This window comes from Magallana gigas, chromosome 5 (assembly GCF_963853765.1).
Source record: "Magallana gigas chromosome 5, xbMagGiga1.1, whole genome shotgun sequence".
Classification (NCBI taxonomy): domain Eukaryota; kingdom Metazoa; phylum Mollusca; class Bivalvia; order Ostreida; family Ostreidae; genus Magallana; species Magallana gigas.
The window spans coordinates 44,810,096-44,834,244 of NC_088857.1; the positions used below are offsets into that span (position 1 = coordinate 44,810,096).

Below are 24,149 nucleotides of genomic sequence, written 5' to 3' on the forward strand. Positions count from 1 at the left end.
TTCATACAGAAAATGACGTACAGATTAAATAAGGAATAAGGAGTCATTCTTTGAGTATTATGAGGTGATATTTTCGGTCGGGGCGTGATCAAATCCAATAAAGCCCGAAGGGTTTTATGATAGATTTGATCACGCCCCAACTGGATTTATCATCTCATAATATTCAAAGAATGATTCCTTATTACTTATATTTATATAGTTTTAAGCCATTGTACGATTAACTATTTAAATATAAATAAGCAAACCCCACTGGCGCCCCAATTTGTAGTTATGGGTTTTAAAGTACAAAATCGATACGTAGTGTTATCACAGGCAATGGCACTGGAAAATGTAAATATATGCAGATATATTTCTTGGAAACTTACACTCCTTAATTACCTGCACAACATTTCGATTATCATGTAACCTGTGACTTAAAGAAATCAAAGAAATGTAAGTACTGTCTTTCCACAAATATTTATTTCAAGATAACATTTAGTGCTTTGGCTAAAACTAGTCATGACACCAAATGTTTATTGTTAATTAACCATTTGTGGGAAGACAGAGCCTTTGTGATTTAAACGACTACAATGTCTAAATATACAGTTTATTTCTACGTTACAACAATAGAATCTATTCATAAAACCCATCAACTGTCAATGTTTTCAGTAAATGATAAAAAGCATTGAATAAATGGTTTTAAATAAAACTAACCTGCATTAAGAAACCCGACCTTCAGGTCATTTATGAGTATTTCAAGATTTTAAACAAACAACATAAATTACTAAGGGTTTATCTGTTCGTAAATATAACTCCATTATTTTTCTCATATTTCATGATAACATTTTTTGTGGTTTCTTTTCTACTGCACTTACTTGCATGAATAGTATCAACTAAATATGGATACTTTTAAAGATCGTTTGTTTTCAACCTATAAATATGATTAAACGTTTAGAACACATACTGCATACAAGAAAATAGTCGTCCCTGTTTTATGTTCGCCCCTTTCGCCCGCTTTGTCACATGGCGAATATAAGACTGGACAAATGTAAACATTTTTTTAAGTTACTGAGTTAATTAAAGAGAGTCTCTAAATGCATCATGATATGGCAAAACCGTTTGTAAGTGTAAAAGGGCTAACAAATTAAAGACAGGGCTATAATAACCATGTATACAGTACCTACAGTGTATGAATACTTTTTGTTGGCTTAAATTGTAGCATTCTTAAAAATGTACCTTTTTCAATGAGGAATTACTTTCAATTGAAAATAATTGAATGTAATTTTCTTACAAAGGGATGAGTAAATTGGATGATGTAATTTGTGTTATTTTCATAACATTTTCCTTTGAAACAGCATGATTCCTTATCATATAATCATATAAACTCGTACATGTTCATGTAGGTCTTCATACTAACATGTACATATACAATTGTATATTTGGATTTATTTCAGAATACTGAGTACAATAATGTAAAAATGCACTTATATAAGCCAAGGGGCGGACACGGTATGCATTGTAATCTTGTAATTCATGAGATAAAATATGGTGAAAATGATTCATATGTACATTGGCAAATAAAACAATGTGATATTAATTAAATACTACGGTATGATATCAATAAGACTTGGGATCTTAATAGGAAACAAACTACCAAAACTACAAAAAACTAAAACAAAAAAGAAACTACATTTTTTTCATTCCTAATTTTTTTAGAGGGTTTTATGTATTTTATCTATTTTATGAACACTGAATAATGATATATTGTATCGAAAATTTATCACATGTCTGCAATTGAATTTGAAATTGAATTGCACCAATAAGCAAAAAATTACGTATACACTGTGATGACGCAATATTGGAATTTTATGCATTTTGAATAAAGAGGCATTGTCAGAATTTTGGTCAAATTTTGTTTTTATCGTTTACCATGCCTTAGGAATGCATATCTAATGATCATATGAAATTTGAGAGCCAGTCGTAGAGTTATAAGCAAGATAGGGCTCACAATTCTTTGTCTTGTAAACAAGGCTTGTGCCCTTGTTTTTGTTTTGTTTTGTTAGGTTCAATTAACCGTAAAAAATCTTTTTCAAGCTAATTTTGCTATCTTCTCATTCATTTTAAACATAAATAAACTGTTCCTAACTTTTAACACATTCATTTTAGGTCTAAAACTGGAATTTTCAACATTCAAAATGTAAACAAAAGCTTTGTTTACATAGCAGAGAATTGTAAGCTCTGTAACTCGCTTATACCTGAACAAATGACTCTTAAATTTTGGTTGCTTAGTAAAAGTACCTCAATAAAGCATTGTAAACATTAAAATCGAAAAAATATTTTTTGACAAAAATCGTGACCATGCACCTTTAAACATCGGGATACAGTGAGGTTCATTGGCACAGCAAATAAACACATAAAATGGATTTACAGGTAGAAAACTTATATAAAGATACTTAATACAAAGAATATCTAAGGATTGAAATAGAAAACACACTACTTGGTAAAAATAATATACAAATAAAAATGATCCTAGCAATTATGTGCACATATGTAGCATGTTACATGTAGCACTTAATTCGCTATTACACACCACTCCAATAAAGCGATAAACGTTATGAGTTCAATAAAGCGATAAACTATATGCTTGAGAAATATTTTATGATATTTCCCAAATACCCCAGCACATTTACATATAAGGGATTTTTTTTCTGAGCTAGAAGCTAGACTTAGCTTCTTTAAAAATATCACATTTTATTCTTCATGCATCAAGATATACCGGCCTTCAGTCTGCCTGTAAGTGTAAGGTCAGTCTAAGTTAAGGCCGCACGAGAATCACATCCGGATGAGCCTCCAGATCTCGCGGTTACAAGAGGGACAGTAGTGTATGACCGTCTTAACTCTCTTGTCTATCAGCGGTAGCCACGACAGGAGGGCAAAGGTGCTGTCAAAAAGAGTTACATTAATGATTTAGCCACGTTTGTCACTGAACTTAAGGTACCTCACTACACCTAGACTTACTGTATACTTTTTAAGACACTACGTCACAAGATGGCGATTTAAATGTTTTGTTAAACTGTTTATATCATTCGATTTGGTTGTATATCATCGTAGCTCAGTATTGGGCTTCTGAACCGCAGATCATGAGTTCGAATCCGCCTGGAATCTTTTGTTCATGTTTACTGAATTAAATTTTCGGAAATGTAATTTTTCATCCAAAATTGCTAATTTTTCCCTATTTGACTTAAATAATTCTTATCCATTATGATATCTATCATAATCAAGTATTTTTCTGCTGATTTGAGAAAATATTTCAAGGTGTAGTGGGCCACCTTAATACATATTTTATACTATACTTGATTGTTAAAATGGTAGTCCATGGTTGCGTTATGCAATACGTGTTTTGGCTTACTCTTTTTCAAACCAAAGCGTTATATGAATTAAAAACATAATTACGACTTAAGTTTATATATGAACGCAGTAATATTTGCGAATTAACATTAATTTTTGATGACATTTTTTTGCAAAATACCTGATATATGTACTGTATTGAAATGAACACTATCACAATTTCTTTTTACTAGTATGACTGTGGTGTAATATCTAGAAGATAAATAATAAAATAAGGTTATTTTTTCTCCTTGTTTGCCAATCGATGTGTAATCTCGTATTAATGTTATTCTTAATTTTTTTGTACTACGCCATTGCCTATATAATGCTCACCACGTCATTATCATGAAGCACATCACAAGAAATGGTAAGAACCCCATTCTATAGTCGACTACAGGCTGGACACAGTTTTTACAGTGAGGGCATATTGTCTCATCCGGGTGGTAATAATCATCAACAAATATCAAGGGGTCGCCTTCGTTACTCTCCTTTGCGATGATAACAGGGACATCTACAAGTAGGAATTAAGACTAGACATTAATTATTTGATCAGTGTATGTGTTAACCATTTTTATTCAATAAGGTTTTCATCAAACATTTTTCATCGAATAATGTTTGTGTTACATGTAACCATTTGTCATATTGAAAAAGTGTATATGTTAACCATTTGACATAACTGAAGAGTGTTTTTGACAACCATTTGTTATTGAATTGTGATTGAATAAACCATATCTCATTGAAAAGTGTTTGTGTTAACCATGTCATTTTGAATAGCCTATAAGTGTTTTTGTTACCATTTGTCGTATTGAATAGTGTTTATGTTAAGAATGTTTCATTGAATAGTGTGATTGTATCAACCATTTCTCATTGAATGGTATTCCTGTTCACCATCTGTCATATTGAACAGTATCTGTATGAAAATAGCACTTTGCGCATGCATCAATAACGGTATTAATCATTTTTAAAGATATCATGCATGGTTTGAAAGAAACATTGGTTTACCATTTCTTATCAATAAAGACAATGGATATATCTTTGCAGAAATGTCATATTCAAATGGAAGTTCTACTAGTATACTACAAATGTATGCAGGTATCTCCGTGCATGGCAAGTCTATTCAGAAATTCAATTCAATACATATAATTTTTGTAAAATTAATGCAAATTAAACTTTTTGACTGTTAGATTGTGATTTGTAGATATCAACTCTGAATTCAATCATTTAGTTTTCATGGGGTCAAAATTGTATTTAGTGAAACCTTTAAATGCTGACTCAACTTTAATAGTTTTAGACTGGAACATGCCGCCATATTTGTTTTCTTTTCTCACCTGTGCCCGTTACAGGTCGAAAAATGAATGTGTATTTAATTATTATCATCCATTATCATAATACAGACTAAATCAGTCAGTTATAAACAAAAAAGAATATATCACTTATAAGCATAGACAACATATGCATATGCAGTATAAATCTACGTCATCAATAACAACTCAATAAAGGATGGCTGGCCATTCAAACGATTGCAGTTAGTACATGTTATACGTAAACTATACAATTTTAACATAATTGACAGTTGTTTACCTTTATCACAATTAACGACACTTGGAGCTGTGTTGCACACGTTTTGATCTTTTGTATACCAGATTTCCTCTTTTGTCGTTACATCCATTATTGTCACTCATACATGTCTTCCTGGTTTCCACTACGGTAAACATTTATGATGACTAATCTTTAAAAGGTGTTTACCTCGAATTGGAAAGATTTGGTGGATTTAATTTCACTTCATAAAACTTTTACTAAAATGTAATAATTGTGAAAATTCACTGCGATTAAACCGGATGTAAACCAGTCTAGCAAATTCTTAGGCACTTGGGTGTATAAAAACACCTTTTTCTTCGACGTAACAGCATTGGAGCGGAACGAATGTATACATATGTCGTAAGTAAAGTATACTTGAACGATTTATCGCGAAATTTCGTTTGAGGAACGCCCAGACTTCGTCAAACCCGATTTCGCCCCCAAAAGAGTGTCCTACCCTTACTTTTTTATACATGCACATTCAATATATTTACAATAACTTCCAGGGCCCGTGATTTTACTTAAGAATCTTATTTACACCTTGTTTCGCGAGATTCAAAATACGCCAAAACAAAATTTCATAGAAATGGGAAGCAGGACACTGAGTTTGTGTGAAAAATGAATTTTGATAAACGAAATGACGTATTTTCAATGCAGAAGGGTGGTGCACACATTTATGCATAGAAGTTATTTTAGGAAGTGGCAAAAGGATTTGTAAAGATTTGTAACTTTTGATTTTGCAAGAATTTTGGACAGAAAATTGTTGTAGATGAGTCTGTATAAAAATTTTAAAAAGTGGACCGCTGCGTGTCTAGCTATAACATGTACATGTATTATAGTACACATATTCTACGGGTAATTATCCACAGTATATGAAATTAGATAGATAGATAGATAGATAGATAGATAGATAGATAGATAGATAGATAGATAGATAGATATAATCAAAAAAAAGAAAATGAACAATTCCAAAGTGAATAGAAACTTTGGAACTGTTCATTTTCTTTTTTTGATTATTTATAAGGTGTGATATCACCTTTCACTTTTTTTGAATTATAAATATATATATTTACTACGTACATGTACATGTATCATGGTACTGCAGGTATAATTATCCACAGTTATCGTACGTACATGTACAACAAAAAAATTCAAGGACAGTACCAGGGGTTTCACATGAATAGGTTGGGACAATCATTTCTCTATGAATAATATGTAAAAATCTGAAATCTACTTTGGCCCGTTTTTGTGAATTATTTCGGGGGTCGGATTACCTTCTATACATTTCCTTGTTTCCATATCAGTTGCACAAATTTATTCCTCATAATTTAGTTTGCTTATACATATCTTCAAGTAAAATATGCTTGTGGTAAAATTAGATCAGGCAAAAGATATGAAGCAGTACGGGTATCACTATTTATTGCATGAAAGATAAAACTGTATAAAGGATTCAAAAACGGTAACAATATTAATATCTATTGACAGTGTAATAATAGATGTTTTTCAGTTGTATGCCACGAAAAATGTAAACAACAGTGTAACAAACATAAGTACATTATGCGATTCAAGTCGTGCGCCATCATTTCCATTTGATCCGCTCCCATTTGATCCGCTTCCAGTATTAGAACTTCCGCTCCCATTAGATCCGTTGGAGTTACTGGCACATCCGCCAATTTTCACGCACTTTGGAACCGTGCTTCCCTCTTTGTATGATGTCTCTGCATCTAGAAAAAAAGACGATGATGATGATGCATCTAGTATGGTAAGAAAGTATAGTTTGTACCACATTGCTATATACGCGATTATTTTACCGCGGGGTGAATTGCGGGAGGGGGTTCAATATATAATTTGCGTTGTCTGTACTGTAAATATAAATTAGAAATGAACTTAAAGATGCATTAATTTGCATTTCAGATGAACGTAAGCTATAAAGACTATTTGGGAAGTGTGTGTGGGGGGGGGGGGGGGGGGGTTCGAAGACATTTATTTTGGTACGCAACAAGAAGTACCTACAAGGACAAACGTTGCACAGAACCGGACAATCAAACGCCACGTTACTGAGCCGAATACATTTGTCCTTGGTGTAGGACAAAGCACAGTAAGAGGGATCCTGTTGTCCACTGCAAGTCACTGAAATATTAAAACATGATACATGTACATGTCATTGCAATTACTACTATATTATTTTTGGTACCAACAATTTTTTTTGCTTCATTGTTTACTGTGCTCCATGATGACTTACGTTCGCACTTTTTGCCCGTATAGACATTTGTACCTGGACAGGAGCATTCACAGGTAGTGTGATTCTTCTTGGCATTTGCTTCACAAATCGTTGTACCGCATTCTGAAATGTAAGTGGGAGTGTAACCACTAAAATTAAAAACTTTATTATTTTACAATGTGTAGTTAATTCAAGATTCGGATCACGTTTTTAAGTGTGATCTCGCACAAACAAATGCAATGGGGAACAACGTTATAATTAGCTGCCAATTTCGTAACATGATCATCGAATAACACGTACAACTTCTGCATGACGTAAGAACCACGAGCTTACGATAGTTACCACAAAAAATGAATCATAGTTTTTAATTTCAAACGTGATTGAATATTCGTTTCAAACATCATATTTTGAAAATTGTTGACGCACCACATAAACCGTTTCCGTCGCTGGACTTACAAGGTGCGCCATGCTTCTCGTAGGGGGTTCCCAGTCGGCTAGAGGGGCTGTTGCCTCTTTGCAATGAAAACAGGTCATGTGTAGTGTACATACTATCATATACACACTAGTTTAATAAGATATATGTTTTAGGTTTTTACAGAAGAGAGAAGCCAGTAAGAGTTGACCAAGTATACTTACGCCGGACCGTAGTTACAAACGTAGAAGTGGGTACCATTGCAAACACTGTAGCCACAGCCGAGAACGTAAGATTCCGCCCAGACCAACTGAAAAAATATCAAAATTTCAGGCAGATATAAATATATATAGGAGCTGAATCTATCGATATTCATTGCAAGTATCATTGAGTGCCCCACAATAAAATCAAATACATGTAATTAATATACATGTATAATATGCATCGGCAGAACTTCGCATGGAAAAGATCATGCTGCAATTTCAAGATACATGTACATGGCAGTGGCGTCGGAAGCAAATTGGAAGTGGGGGCTAGACTTACAGTGTATCAGACATTTTTAATAAGTTTAAAAAAATGGTTAAATGGTTATCGTTATGATTATGTATAACTTATAAAAAAAAAAGTTAGGGGATGGGGCTAAGCCCCACCTACATGTAGCCCACCCCCTCCCGGGTTCCGACGCCTATTCGTTACATTTTGACATCGCGGCATTACCTGGGTATAATGGCCAATTTTCATATAGTCGTTTGTGTTTCCACCATACACGAAATCTTTTTCCTCGTCGTACCAAAGTTTGACCACGGCGTCCCACGTCATAGAACCAAAATGGTTGTAGGCGAGGTTCTGTCCCAGCGTGAATCGACCTTAAGAATATGATTGGAGTGCATGATATCTTTGAATTTGTAAACGTTATGACGCTTAATATTAATAATAATTTATATTCAAAATAAAAGATTTCTGCTAATAAATTTGAATTTGATTGATTTGATCTTTGTCACAATACTCTTTTTATAAACTGCCTTCAAAACTGATTTTATCGAGGTCTCTTTTTTTTATCGAAACGGAACTAATTCAGTATCTATAGATGTATAATGATTAATTTAAAAATTCTGCAATATATGAGTGTCCTGAATTTCAAGTAAGTTTAAATTCACCTGGAATAAACCGTTCTCGGTTTCCGTCATGTTCCGTTTTACAGTTTTCCGCCCATCTTTGTGCAATCTTTGCCACTTCCGGGTCCCAGACCATCTTAAGCATGTTTTGTACGCCGTTCTTAGATACTGCCATTCCTCGGTATTTGTTGTGGGCGGCAAGCGCTTCCTGCGAACTCACGATTCCTTAACAAATGAAAATAGCTACTAATTTCTGTTTAAATTTCTAAAATGACTCGTATGTTGAAAAATAAGATTCCTCATTATTCAGTTTTTCACTTAGCCTAACTTTTTACATGTATGTCTCTGTACACCTATTTTATTGTAAAATAATTATCATGTTCAAGCTAGATTCCCATTACTTCACTTTGTTCTTGGAAGAGGGTTTATTCATTAGATTTTCAAATTTATTTACCTTTTATTTTCATTGGACGTGAAGTTTTCAAAACGCTGTCATAAATATTATCATAACAGCTTGCAATGTAAATATTTCATATAAAGGTACATGTAATCTTTTTCTCCTCTATAAAATTCAGCTTATAGGCCTGGGACATATTTGCGAACTTTTTGCAAACTGTAATGATGGAAGTAGCGAATAAAATTTGTTAGCTTAATCTATTTCTAGGAAGTTCATCTTTCAGTCAATTAGCTAAAAAAAGAAAACTACACATGATCACAAAGGTATCATTTAGTATGCGCTTTTTTTTCAAAGGGCAACACAATTTTATCCAATTTGATTAAATATTTCCAACCTCTCCAATACTACCAACCACCAATTTCCTCTTTCCATTTAACATTTTTAGAAATACTTTATGTATGAATTCATTAAACCATTTTCAGTCTACCTGATGAAGTCATCTATCGGGTGACAAGTGTTGACCCGATGACAATAATCGGTGTCCGATGGCAACGCTCAAGTGTCAGAAATCATGATAATGGCGCGAGGTTGCGAATCATTTGTGCTACAAAGCCCGGGGAATTAACACACATCAACGGACATCAAAGACCCGGATTATCTCTCTTACCTGGGCTAGAATTCGGAGCACGGGGAAGACACGCGGTGTGGTGGGGGTACACCTTAAATTTATCATCACAGGCCGACTCCGTAAAGTCTGAAATATACAAACGAATGCGGATTTAATATCATTGGTCAGACACAAAATACCGAATAAAAACTGTGAAGGACTTCGATAAATCAAATTATTCTAAAAATAAGTGATAATCGTCATTCTACAAATGGCGAACTCTAATTAAATGATATCATTTCAATTTAAAAAAAATGTTAAAAACCATCAATTGTATTTTATTTGTATTTAACATAATTACATGTATTACTATATAAAATCACAGGATGTTCTTTTCAGTTTTCGCTGTTTCAGTAGAATTTTCTGATCAAATTGTTACTTGCTTTATATATACATACTGAGTTAATTAAAGTTTGTCAAATATCTACACGTTATACTGACACAATGGATATGAACATGAATTCCTGTCGTGTTATTTACAAAGTCCCTGACCAATTATTTGAGGTGTCGACGAAGCTACGGCGATAAATGATAAATGAGGACCTTAGTATTTTTCTCTGTCAAATTAATAAACTGATTGATATTGATGGATTTTCTTTTAAAATGTAACAGTTTGATTGAAAAAATATCAAAACATGTATTGATGACTTTCGCATTAAATAATGATCAATGGCATGTTAAACGCAAGAAAGCTAAAGACAATGATATATTTCAACTTTCCGTGGAAAAAAGGGAATACTTATATACTGTTGGAGACACATGCACGTTTAGAATCTTGTATGCATTGAAAGTTTTTGATTTAAAAAAGAAAACTTTAAAAAATTTTTTTTTTAAATATTTAAAGTTCGGATCTACCCGGTAGATTAATAAAATTATTCACAGTTTCATGAACTTTGCGGAACTCCTGCACTCAATCAGTAAACCACAATTGATGATCAGTGACTGCTTATTTGCTTGCTCATCAGTTTGACAATGCAAAACCACATACTGGGCTACAGCCGCCAAGTAATTCATCTTGCAATTAAATATACTTAAAAAATAAAAAATATAAAAAAGTAAAATTCATTCGTTAATTGACCAATGATTTTTCAAATTATTTCAGGAATCACATAAAAAAAATTTTTTTTTAAATCATCTAACAAACTTTTATAATTTTATCTTTTTATGTTTGATCGTCTTTTTATTTTATTGCCGGTGTTACATGTTTTACAAAGGTATTTGTTCATAAAAATCTTTTATCATAAAGAATAACAATGATAAATCGACCATTGATGGATATGTACAAGTATTTATCCACCTATTTTTTTTAATTTTTTTTTTTTGGCATTTGATTTTGTCTTTGTAAGATAAAAGTTTGATAAATATATAAATATAGTACCTGAAATTGATAGCAATCTTATGATAAAAATGCAATCATAAGACTGTGATTGAATATATTAAGGAAAGAATATAAAAATCAGATATTTTTATATCCAGAAGAGAGAGAGAGAGAGAGAGAGAGAGAGAGAGAGAGAGAGAGAGAGAGAGAGAGAGAGAGAGAGAGAGAGAGAGATTCACATACCCCACCAAAGGCTCACTCCGATAAGAACATAAAGAAAGCTAAACTTCATCTTTGATCTGTAACACAATTAGGTTTGTGAATGGTCCAGTTGCTCTCCCTTTTAATTCTGACTTTTAAGGGAATGTTATCGAAAGAATAAAATTCTAATATATCCCTTTCATTCATATACCAATTCATTTTAATTGAGCGCATGCGTCTTCTAATGATAAGGTTGCTTTGTAACCATAAACTTATGCCTGTAACACCGGGGTGGAGATTAAGGTTAACAAATACACGTCCAGTAGTTCTAACCAAATCACGATACCGCGATCGAGTTGTCTATTTTTTGTCTTTAAAATTAAACATACAGCAATACATGTATAAAAACATCATGTCAAAAGATATTTCTTTCTTTGAATTTATTTGATATTCATTAGTGTAACATAATTTACATTTCATTGTTTGTATTATCTCTTTTTCTATTGCTATGATTATTTCTATTTGCTAACGGGGCTAGTAATTGGAGTAACTATATATAGAATTATTGTTAGGACATACCCATCTAAAAAGCGAAAAAAAACAACAACAAAAAATGAGAGTTATACTTGCACATTGTCCAAATTAAATAACTAAAAATTTATACAAATACATACAGTCATGTATAATTATTAAAAACGTAATATTTAATTTATTTCAGACAATTGCCAACAACATCATGGAATATTATCGACAACATCATGGAATATTATCGAAATAAAAAAATATGACCATGACCTATACATGTAATGTAATATGATTCATAACTTTCAGTCAAGGTCAGAAAGATTAAAATTTTCAGGATTACGGTAATCGTCAGAAACACGGATCGAGGCGTTAAAAACTACTCTTTTAAAAAACTATAAAAGAGTCATTGAAATTCACAATTTACAGTGTACAACAACTTAACACATATTAAAGTTTAATTTTTTATGTGAAATTAGGACAACCATCCAAAGGTATTTTCAATTCATCATCCAAACTTAACCTTTCAGAGTTACATCTAGCATCTCATATTCATACGTATTCTCTTATTAAGATATTATCAGTCGGGCTCGAAAGACTACAATTTTCAGTACGAGTTGTCAAATGTCTTTTAAACCGGAAATGGAGATCCAGAAAGGTTGAATGAAAGAGGTTTAGATTAGATAGCTAGTAATCCCATTATAATCATCTTTCTAACGTTTTAACACCTTAAAACCATAGCATGACATCGTCTGACAGCTTTCGACCATTCGTGAAAAGTTGGTACTTCTTGAAAGTTGTCAAAGTTGTTGTCTGATCAAGTCTTCCTAGTTTCTGATGGAAAAATTTTTGTTTGTTTTCTTGAAATCTTTTACTCATTTAAGTGATAACAATGTGCTTCAGAACATAGTTTCTGATTGAATTTCATCAAATAATGTGAAGCCAACTTTGTTTACTGCTATTATGATAATACTTTCGATTATGACCCAACTTTTAAACTCATGCCACTTGTCATATCCATGTACATGTATGATGCTCCCATTTGATAGTTTTTTGCGATAGTGATTCAAATGATATTCATTTAAAATGCATATACACTATGCAGTATTTCATTTATCTCATTTTAGAAGTTCTTTTAATTTACCAACTGCACGCACATTTCCTGAATAAATGTTGTCTTGATAAATATATTTGACCACTTAACATGCTTGAAGGCCTTGTATGATGCATATGACCATTTTCATTGCTACAGTAATTTAGTGCATTAATGTAGCCTAATGTTTATATTTCTCACTTAAATGTGCACACAAAGAAATGAAGAAAAATGAAGGGCTTATTTGTTTGTTTTAAAATCTACAGAAATAAATGTAGTATTATTTTGCAATGTTATATATAGATTTATATCTCACTTTATCTAAGACCTTACCAAAACACATTTATACACTGTTTGTCTTTTTGTTTGCTTCTCAACAAAGAACCCTCAGGTGTGACCCGGCAGCTCAGTAAGGATGAGGTGGGGCAACAGGCTCGAGTTCTCCTCAACCAGTTCATACAGGACAGACTGGCCACTGAGCAAAGTGAAGAGCAAGTGTTGCATATGGAGGATTTACAAGACCCCGGCACACCCACAGGTCAGCTTTCCTTGAAAAATCTCAGGTTGTAAATCCCCATTACTTATGATTACATTTTCAATAAGGATATAAATTCTATCTGCGAATAGCTGTAAATGAATTTGATTTTGACAAACTTCTGAAATGGTTTTTTTCTTGAAAGGAAGATGAAATTGGGAGCATACTTACAATCTTGATCATTTTACATGTGTACTTTCAAGCTAATGGGTAATTCTTGTGAATTTATTACACTTGGGAAATTATTTCGATGATATTTCAGGTCCTCCACTGGAATATGTTCGAGAAATTGGCAGAGCTTTACGTTGCATAGGAGATGAGCTAGATAGAAATGAACAAATTCAGAAGTAAGTATTTTTAGATCACCTGAGTCACTCAGGTGACCTTATGCAATGAAATTTTTGTATGTTGTCATGAACATTTTTAACTTCTTCTTGAAAAACACTAGGCCAATTCTTTTTAAATTTTGTATTATGCATTTTTGTGGTAAGGAGAACATACACTGTAAATTATCAATTTCATAACTCTTGCCCCCACAAGGGCCCTAGGGACAGGGCAAAAATGGTCAAAATTTGACCATTTAAAAAAAATCTTTTTCTCTACTCCCACACATTGAAAATAAAAATGAATTTATAGTTATATAGACCAAGAAGCCCTTTAACAACAATTTAAATTTTATGTCCCCTGGAGTGAGTGTTTTGACTCGAGGGTGAGGTCAAAATGGTCATGTTGTGTTAATGTGTATTATGTTTAAAAATCTTTTTTTATTTCTGCTGATACTAAATAAAACTGACTCCACATTTAAAAAGGCTATGATGCCTTTTACCAAAATTGTAAATTTCATGGCCCCCGGGGTAGGTGGTAGGGGTTGTCTCTAGGGCAGGACCAAAATGGTCATAAAGTGTCAATGCATTTACGGTAATGTTTAAAAATCTTCTTCTTTACTGCATGAAACGGAATTGAAACTGACTGGATATTTAGAAAGAATATAAAGCTCTCTACCAAAAATATTTTATTTTATAACGCCCAGGGTATGGGGTTTTACTGAAGGATGTGGCCAAAATTGTCATATAGTGTTAATGTAGACATGTATATTAAAGTTCTAGAATTCTCTTGTTCACTTCTACTTACTGTTTAACACTAAAAACTGACTGCATATTAAGAACGACAATAAAGCTGTCTACTTAATTTCCTGGCACCTATATGTAAGTCTTGGGGGGTGGTATTAGTATACAGCCTACTCCGGATATATTGAAATTCAGAGGACCATGCAAAATTATTTCAATATATCCGTATTTCAATATAAGTAATATTGACTGACGTGAAGCCGCCATTTTTGAAAGTTCAGTGCCAATGTAAGCATAGAAAACCAAACCCGAACAAATTATTTGGTCATCATTTATCTATCACAGTGAACAGATTACATAAAATATTAGTCCTTGAAAGTTTGATTAAAATTATATCCGTAAGTTTTGTAAGTTTCATTTTGTTACTATCTTAAACCTTGTCATAATCTCCAATCGCATTCTTTTACATTTAAGAGAAAAATCACTAGACTTAAACGCTTAAAATTCTGCTGAACGGTGCTTGTATATCATCGTAAGTGTACTCGCGATAATCTCAAAATCCTTAGCTATTTTGAATTTAGGCTTTGTCCTTTTATCAATAGCCATAACTACATGTAGTTCGTATTTAGTGTCCGAAGATAAGGTTTTTCTTTTCCGTGGGGTTTCCATATTACGTCTAGCCTCAATACATCCGTATATATACATGTAAAAACAAAAAATTTTACTTTTTAAAAGAAGTATAAAAACACACGATGAGAACTTATCAATTAACACCTTTGTATATCATTAACTGGGCATAATTACTGTCACCAACCGTGACGACATCCGCCTGGGAGTACTTCAATATAACCGTTATGAAAACAACTAATTATCACCTATGGGGACCAATCAGTGGCTTCAATATAAGCGATATTTCAAAATAACCGATTTCATTATATCCGTTAAATCAATGCAAAGAAAATGAGAGGCAAAAACTGGGGATTTATTTCTTTTTCAAAATAAACGGAATTTCAAAATAAGCGATTTCAATATAAGTGGAGTAAGCTGTATTATATTATGTTTTAAAAACTTGACAGTAGATATGCTGAGAAAATATTAAGGCTGTCTACCATTTTTTAAAATTTATTTTAATTCCCTTGGGAAGAAATTCTGTCTGGTCCTTGGGGGATTTAGGGGGTGTTGTTTAGGTGAAAAATGTATACAAGCCATTTTTATTTTATCAATGAAACTATAAAAGCAATCTTGACTGTGAACAAATTATGGGAAATTATTTCCTATCATTAAAGTCTTGTACCTTTCCAATATGCAGTCATGCTCTCTTATTATCTTAAAGTTTTTCACCAAAATTATAAAGTTCATAGACCTCGTTGCAAGATTTCAGGTAAGGGAGGGTTGTATTACCCTATTTTAGATTTTTTTCCCTCCAGAATGAAGCTTTATTAAATGCATATATGAGATTCCTTTACAGGTCTGTTTATTGCCTGTGGGCCTTTTGGTTAAAATACAGTTTCTAAAATTGTAATTCCCTTTATGAGTATCAAAGACTTTTTCACCAAATTCTGCAACAAAATACTGTCAATTGTTATACAAAATATTTTAACACATCATTTTTGTGCATTATGTGTTATTTACACTCCCTAGGAAATTTTTATTGTTGATAATATATGGATGTAAATTTCTAAATGATAGAAAATGAATATCAAAATGTTAAATTTTACCAATTGTCTTATTTTTACACATTGAATCAGTAAATGTTGATATAAAAATATTTGTCCTTTAAGCCTGGTTGACCAAGTAACCCCAAGTGCAAACCATGAAACTTTCTTCAATGTGGCCAATAGTTTCTTTTCTGATGGTGTATACAACTGGGGCAGAGTGGGATGTCTATTCTACTTTGCCTACAAAATGGCAGTAAAGGTATTGAGATGTTTGATTCATATTCACTTATTTAATATTTCCATCCACTGAGAATTTTCTACAATTTCTTAAGAGAGAAATGTGATTATCTTCATACAACTTCAAAACCTAATCATGGCCTAACCAGTTTATATTAATCTGCATTATTATGAAGACAGGTGTTTTTTCTTTCAATTGTTCTTTAAATTTCAGGCCTTGAGTAAAATTAACTTGATCAGATCTATAGTGAACTGGGTGGTGAACTTTATCACAGACTACGTGGCCGGCTGGATCATAGATCGAGGGGGATGGGTAAGTGTGTGTTTCACCGTGAAAAAGGGAGCTAACTCTGTCAGATTAGTCAATGCAATCTGCGGCTAAAAAAGAAAGAAGTTTTTAAAGCATTTAATTATAATAATATAATAAATACATGTACTGCTAAACTCAACTTATATTCGACCATTTTAGAATTGTGTATTATTGTTCAGGTTTATTATACCCCACACAACATGTTTTTGTTGATGTTTTTGACCCATCAAGTCAGTCAGTATGTCCTGGGTTTTTTTTATCAGCGCAACTCCACTTAAACAGCTGCACAGAATTGCATAAACTCTGTAGGTACGTGTGTATTTAGGCACAATGTGCAGATGAAGAAATTCCTATTCCATCATTTTTCTGGGAAGTTGGACCCTGTTGAATTTAGAATTCTGTTGTTAAGACAAAAGTATAGATGTGCATATTTGCAGGAAGTTTTTATGTGATGATTTTTCTCCAATTTTAGGAGTCATGCCCCTTTATTTAATTATTCTGTGTATTTAAACTCTACCCTGCTTTTTATTTTGTGTAGCATTGTCAAGTTATAAAGGAGCATAGGGTATGTGAGCTTGCTCACTATATCCTATGTTATGCCCCCTTCAAAAAGGGAGGGCATATTGCTTTGCTGCTGTCTGTTGGTCGGTCTACCAACAGTTTCCGTTCATTTTCTTCACAGAGGATGAACATCTTGGAATGAAATGTTGTATACAGGTTTATCATGATAATATCTAGGTCAAGTTTGATATTGGGTACGATCAAGCAGTTTTTGACAGAGTTATGGCCCTTAAACGTAGAATAATTTCTTATTTGCAGTTTCCACTCATTTTCTTCGCAGAGGGTGCACACATTGATATGAAATTTGGTATACAGGTTTATCATGATAATATCTAGGTCAAGTTCGATATTTGGTATGATCGAGCAATTTTCGACAGAGTTATGGCCCTTGGACGTAGAAAAATTCCAGTTATTTGCAGTTTCCGCTCATTTTCTTCGCAGAGGATGAAAACATTGGAATGAAATTTAGTATACAGGTTTATCATGATAATAACTAGGTCACATTTGATATTGGGTAGGATCGAGTCATTTTCGACAGAGTTAAGGCCCTTGGACGTCGAAAAATTCCAGTTATTTGCAGTTTCCGTTCATTTACTTCGCAGAGGATGAACATATTGGAATGAAATTTGGTATACAAGTTTATCATGATAATATCTAGGTCAAGTTCAATATTGGGTATGAGCGAGCAATTTTCGACAGAGTTATGGCCCTTGGACGTAGAAAAATTCCAGTTATTTGCAGTTTCCGCTCATTTTCTTCGCAGAAGGTGCACATATTGATATGAAATTTGGTATACAGATTTATCTAAATAATATATGTCAAGTTTGATTTTGGGTATGATAGAGCTCTATTCGACAGAGTTATGGCCCTTGGACTTAGAAAAATTTCAGTTATTTGCAGTTTACGTTCATTTTCTTTGTGGATGTTTCCAAGGGAGGGGGGCATAAGTGTTTTACAAACATCTTTTGTTTACATTGAAATACATATTTATAATGGCAAGGTTATTTATCAATTTGAAAGTTATTAAATGAACAGAGTTTAAGTTTGCATATTCAAATTACTAGCTATTGCAACCTTTAACATGGTTTTTGAAAATAAGTAATATAGCTTCTAAACTTTTTCTATATTTTGTTTCAAATTTTAGCACCATGAATAACCTTCTTTAGCTTGTATTGCAATGTTTTTCCTTCCAAATTTATTTATGGTCTAGCTTTCTGTGAATTTATTATTTAAATAATACATATTTAGATTCCTTGCAATCTTTTATGGCTATGGTAAAGGACATAATGTCAAACAAATCTTCATTGAACATTATTTATTCTATAGGATGCCATCATAGAATACTTTGGGACCCCACAGAATCAGTTTTTTGGAGTCGTCGGCCTAGGAATAACAGTTTGTGCTGGCCTTTACCTTTGGAAGGCACTCAAATAAAACTGACATAGAACATTATAAATTCCATTTCAAATTATGAAGTTTGCAATTTACACATTTTGTCATGAATATTTTGAAATTAAAAAAAAAAAATATTGCTGTAAGTTTTTAAGTATGATTATACACATACTTGAATTCAAAGTTTATATTAACATTTTGTAGAGCTTTATTGTGTGGATTTTGTGATCTTTTATTAATAATTGCAAAAAAGAAAAAAATTGTTTTAAAAAAATATGTATTATTGGCCAATGTCATCATATATAATTCTTTTTTACATTTCTCATTAGTTGTAATGACTGTTGTCAATATAATTGACTTATGATTGTGTTATTATTCAACTCTGTTATGAGAAATGACTTGAAGCTTATTATTCGCCATCTGATACGATTTGCACTGTTTCCTGATAAACATGTACCTTAAGAAGATTCAATGAGATTTAAAAGTGTTTGGTCTTTTACTCTGGAAGTGCTGTATTGTTGCTTGTATTTAATACATTGTGGATAAGTTGATGTAGAGAGTGTTACTATTTAAATACACATATATTTTTTTTCGCTTTGGTAAATAGACATATGAATGTTTCATTAAAAAAAAACCAAAATTTTTCAGGGAAAAAGGTGGCAGTGACCAGCTAGTAACAAAACTTTGTGTCTTTATAGATATTGTGCTATTTTTTAAAATTAATCAAGCAGTTCTTTTGTCTAAAGTTTTGAGAATTATCTCTCTTGTAAAATAAAAATTATACATGTACCTTAAAACTTGAAAATTTTATAATACATGGATATCCTTTAAGTGTTTTGAGAGCATAATACAAGTCTGCATGTACTAATGCTAAATTCAAGGTAGTTTGGGCAAAACTTCAGTGTCGGACCTTATTGCCATGCCCCTCACAATGGTGAAGATAAGTGATTGCTCTTTGAATCAGTATGCTACATGTAGTACCTATAAATTATGTGAAGTAAAAGACTTGTTGGAGAAACTTTATGAAATGCTCAATTTTCTCAGAGAATAACGTGTTTTGTGTACTCTTTTTGACTCATTAGGATTTCAGGGTTGGTATATTGAAAGAGATGATATGGTTTGTTATGCAGTGATTATATTACAAAGATCAGGTGTTTTGCAATATAATATATACACTGTAGCTTATTCCATAGGATGATAGGATATAAATGGTTGAATGTGTTGGATTTTGACTGCTAGGAGGGAACATTTTGTACAATACATTATTGTATTACTATTTTTAAACATTTGTTGTAATATTTAACATTATGTTCTGCTTTATGAATGAGATAGGTGTTCGAATGGGACACATTAATGTGGTATTAAATCAATAAAGGTCACCTGAACGTACAATTTATGATCATTTGTTTTAATATGTGTACCAGAAATAGGTCTGGAGTACTTTTTTCACAACAACAAAATTTTCTTTGTAAGACATTTTTTTCTATAAACCCCCCCCCCCCCAAAAAAAAAAAACCCAAAAATAAAAAAACAAAGAGAAATTCTTTAGAGATTCTCCTTGTAATTGAACAGATGAAATTGAAAGATATAACAAACCATCTATTTTGAACGTTGTACTTTCTACATGTAGTAATTTTACTCTAGCTATTAATCTCGCATTTGAGACACATTAATTCGGAACATCCTCCAGTTCTGCTGAAATGTGTTCAAATCCAGCAAAATGACACCAGCAAACATCAGCGACAAAATCAAAATGGCGACCGCCCCAATAGCCTGGCCTCCAGGCGCCTCTTTGGTACTGATCTTCCTCTTTTTGATCCTTAAACCTTTTAGCTTTTCCTCAAACTCTCGTGTAACGTACTGCTGATCTAGATAACTACTGCCTTGTGATGAAGTGAATGGGTCTACTGAGGTACCAAGTGTTGATGTCATATCTGGCAATTTGGTTTTGTCGTCATCCCAGGAAGTGTGCGAAGACTGAATGGTATTATCGGACTTTGATAACGCTACAATGTCAGTGGTACTCAAGACATCCGATATTTCTGTCACCATTTTAACTTGAATATACAAGACAACCGTGAAGTGATTTTTAAAAGAAAATCTCATTAAACAAATATATTACATGTATATATCATTATCATAATTTCATTATCACATTTTTTGTAACTATTACATTTAAATATAAGAAAATAAGAAAAGAACTCGTTGTTAAGGAGGCTCACCACACCTTGAAATATTTCTCAAATCAGCAGAAAATTACTTGATTATGCTATAAAGCATTATAGATATAAGAAGTACATGTATTATATGTCAAAAAGACCAAAAAGTGTGCAATTTTGGATGAAATATTATATATTCAAAATTTAATTTAGTCCAAGTGGATTCTAACTCCTGATTTGCGGTTTACAAGTCCGATACTTTAACCACTGAGCTTTAATTACGATATGCAACCAAATCGATTGATACAGTGTTAGAAAAACATATTAATCGCCATCTTGTGACGTAGTGTCTTAAAAAGTATAAGTCTAGCTGTTAACATAATGGACAAATCCATTCATCCTCACCTTTCCGTTTACAAATAAAGTACAAGTTGTTGTCACACTTTCCCTCGTACCAGTCGCCACTGCTATAGATACACGTGTCTAAAAACAAAATAAAGAACTGAATCCATATTGCCTATTGGTTCTCTCATTCTGCATCCTCTATTTTGATGCAAAGCCACTTATTTAGAAGTTATCTTTTCATTTCTTTTATTTAACGTTTGATTTTTCTATGTATTTGGTCAACGGAAAGGACAGAAATTGAAGTGATACAAACTTTAAGGTTAAAATCAAAATTGTTTGCAAAGAGCAGCAAACACTATCGTCAAGAACATTCTGTTATACAAAAACACATCTTGTTATTAAGATCAGTCAGCATGAATTAAAATATAAACTTTACACACAGGTGTATGCCTAATACAAAAATACGGAGACAAAATCAGAATCTCTGTACATTGGGTACCACATACAGGGGTTTTGGGCGGAGTGGTAGTCCCACTCACTGGGGAGGAAATCCACGGGGGTCCCATCGATCCAGGTCTGCTGATTCAGGAACCTCTCCATCCCCAGCCAGACGGGCATTCCCACCACCTCTGTCCTGTGTGTCACAAAAGGAAAAAGAATCAACAATATAAAGGGTATACAAGGAAATATTCGCCCCCGTTTTATTTTTGCCACCTTTCGACCTCGTTGTCTGCGGGCGAATTTATGACTATGCAAATTCCAATGTATAAATTGTCTCTCTTTAAACACAACTACTTCTGGGCGAATTCAAGACGGGGCGAAATCGTTTGTAAGTGAAGAAGGGCGTAAAATCACGGGCGAAAAAAACCCTGTATACAGTAGTCGATTTAAAATTTATTGAATTTAAAATCTAAAAGACTACTGTTACAGTTCTTACGGAGGCTGTAGGATCAACAAATTAATCATAAGATCTAACTTCACATTTTTAAAATTGATTTATTTGGCCATAAGCTACATGTACTAGTATTAATCAGTAAGGAAAAATTCTCAATATCTGAGCTTAAAAATTTGAATATTTCCTATATCTCTGTATGAAGATCTGCTTCTAAAGAAATAACTTAAAATTTTTAGAATTACCCTATATTCGAGTTTTATTTTATAGTCTTGATCACATTTATATCGGGCCTACCTTATATTTTCCACCAGCTGGCTCTCCTGCTCGCTATGAATGCTAACCAAATGTGAGTCGCTTTCTTGACACTTTTCATTTGCAGCTCTGAAAGAGACTCCACCATACTCTGTGAACAGCGAGTAGCAGAAGTCCTCCTGACATAGCCATGTTGCAGGAGACGAACGGGTGACTGTAATAATGTTAATCACAAATCAACTAAACGGGTACATCATCCTTGTGTTTTGGCCTGTACAAGGAACATTTCCTCAATACTAGTGATTTAAAAAATAATAAATAACTTAATATATTATTAAAAGTATTTTTTTTTAAATTTAATAACATGAAACTTATGTTTTATGAATAATTATGTCGAGACTTATCGACCACACTTGAGTAAATTTAAAATCAGATTACTTTTTTTTATAATTTCAATTACTTACTACGTACCTTCTTTAGTTTTGACAACTGAATGTACATGTAAGGATATGAATTATAAAAATGTATGTAGAAAAATACATTTTAATTTACAAGTGTATTACGCACAACTTTTGTTGCACGAAAAATACTCTATATACTGAAGTATATTAACTGTCAATGATATACGATTATCAACATTTTCTCTGAATTTGTGACACAAATGATATCAATTTCTAGACAGGTATATTTTTACATTGATAATTCGGTAATTGCAAAAAGCTGACACAGCAACGTTTCGCTTTTTATCACTATTATTTACCAATTTATGCGCATTTACATGTATTCCATTTTCCAAATGTCAAGGCTTAGGATAATTGTTTTCGCGTGTAGGTACATGTACGTGGTCAAATAACTATTAATTCCTGACAAATACTCTGTTTTTTGTTTTGTTTTGTTTTGTTTGTTTTTTTGTTTTTGTTTTTTGATCTTGCGTGAAAAAGGAAAAAAAACACTAATACGACTTTCAATCCGAATTTCATATTTTTGAGTTCTTAAATCAATGTAAACACTTTATATTTCGGTTTCTTTTTATATTTCTAGTAGTTACTTGTCAAACATGCATATACATGTATTTGATATCTCTAATAATAAACTTGAGAAATGAAATTTGTTACAAAAAGCAATAATTTTCATATCTAACGAACAAATGCAACTTACCGACCAAAATATTCGAAGAAATCACATACAACAGAAGAATGCATACGTTCATTTTTCCTTCTCTATATTGACAATGAATGTGTTGTTAAGCGTCCACAGAACTCAATTTCTGATTTTATATTACTGTTTTATGCGAGTTCCATCGTCTTTATCTGTTATTAAACCCTCTTCATTGCTGCATCAATGTTTGGTATACCGATCTTGTTGCAAATCATTGACACCAAGAATACAATAGACTATCGTATAGAATTACCATACTCAAGAATACAATAGATTGTCATATAGAATTACCATACTCATTCTTAGTAGTCCAATATATATGTAAATACATGTATAAAGCGTGTTGAAAGCGCTTCCCACCTGAACTTAATTGGCATTCACAATTCAAGGTCGGTCCCGACACCGGGAATACGTTTCATTTTACACATGTTGGAGAAACTCAGCCAAATTATTTATATATACGCTTGCTGACCGTTTGCTAATTTTTTTCTTTAAAAAATCCATTTCATAAACATTAGATATGTGCACGTGATTGCATTCATGTGATTGGTGAGAATTCCATCATGAAAGTGTGATTAAGCCAATCGGAAAATGGCATGAATTATGCATGAGAACGAAAAAAAAATTGAGATAGTTGGCCCACAGTTAGTACTTTTGAGACTGACCCTTGTTTTTGACGATGATTTCAGA

General features: G+C 32.6%; 4 protein-coding genes across 5 annotated transcripts; 1 reads left to right on the plus strand and 3 right to left on the minus strand.

Annotated features, from left to right (window-relative positions):
• Positions 1-1,405: 1,405 nt before the first annotated feature.
• On the minus strand, positions 1,406-5,205 carry LOC105326260 (cell death-inducing p53-target protein 1). Its single transcript, XM_034464340.2, has 3 exons — positions 4,948-5,205; positions 3,700-3,877; positions 1,406-2,920 (listed from the first exon to the last, which is right to left on the minus strand). The coding sequence occupies exons 1-3, from the start codon at positions 5,033-5,035 to the stop codon at positions 2,812-2,814; spliced, it is 375 nt and encodes a 124-aa protein (XP_034320231.2). The 5' UTR covers positions 5,036-5,205; the 3' UTR covers positions 1,406-2,811.
• Positions 5,206-6,338: 1,133 nt separating this feature from the next.
• Positions 6,339-11,466, minus strand: LOC105326259 (cysteine-rich venom protein latisemin). Its single transcript, XM_066085785.1, has 9 exons — positions 11,318-11,466; positions 9,757-9,843; positions 8,735-8,917; positions 8,295-8,443; positions 7,802-7,887; positions 7,592-7,677; positions 7,187-7,288; positions 6,958-7,074; positions 6,339-6,668 (listed from the first exon to the last, which is right to left on the minus strand). The coding sequence occupies exons 1-9, from the start codon at positions 11,364-11,366 to the stop codon at positions 6,448-6,450; spliced, it is 1,080 nt and encodes a 359-aa protein (XP_065941857.1). The 5' UTR covers positions 11,367-11,466; the 3' UTR covers positions 6,339-6,447.
• A 915-nt stretch (positions 11,467-12,381) lies between these two features.
• LOC105326257 (apoptosis regulator BAX) lies at positions 12,382-20,042 on the plus strand. Of its 2 annotated transcripts, none has more exons than XM_011426180.4 (6): positions 12,382-12,455; positions 13,273-13,428; positions 13,688-13,772; positions 16,274-16,409; positions 16,602-16,700; positions 18,585-20,042. In XM_011426180.4, the coding sequence occupies exons 1-6, from the start codon at positions 12,422-12,424 to the stop codon at positions 18,690-18,692; spliced, it is 618 nt and encodes a 205-aa protein (XP_011424482.1). In that variant the 5' UTR covers positions 12,382-12,421; the 3' UTR covers positions 18,693-20,042. The 2 variants fall into 2 exon arrangements, with proteins under 2 accessions (XP_011424482.1, XP_011424481.1); XM_011426179.4 differs by having other exon boundaries at positions 12,416-12,576.
• Positions 20,043-20,251: 209 nt separating this feature from the next.
• LOC105326305 (uncharacterized) lies at positions 20,252-24,131 on the minus strand. Its single transcript, XM_020066367.3, has 5 exons — positions 23,460-24,131; positions 22,344-22,515; positions 21,661-21,788; positions 21,215-21,292; positions 20,252-20,707 (listed from the first exon to the last, which is right to left on the minus strand). Exons 1-5 carry the CDS (start codon positions 23,509-23,511, stop codon positions 20,298-20,300), a joined length of 840 nt encoding a protein of 279 aa, XP_019921926.3. The 5' UTR covers positions 23,512-24,131; the 3' UTR covers positions 20,252-20,297.
• Between the last annotated feature and the right edge of the window lie 18 nt (positions 24,132-24,149).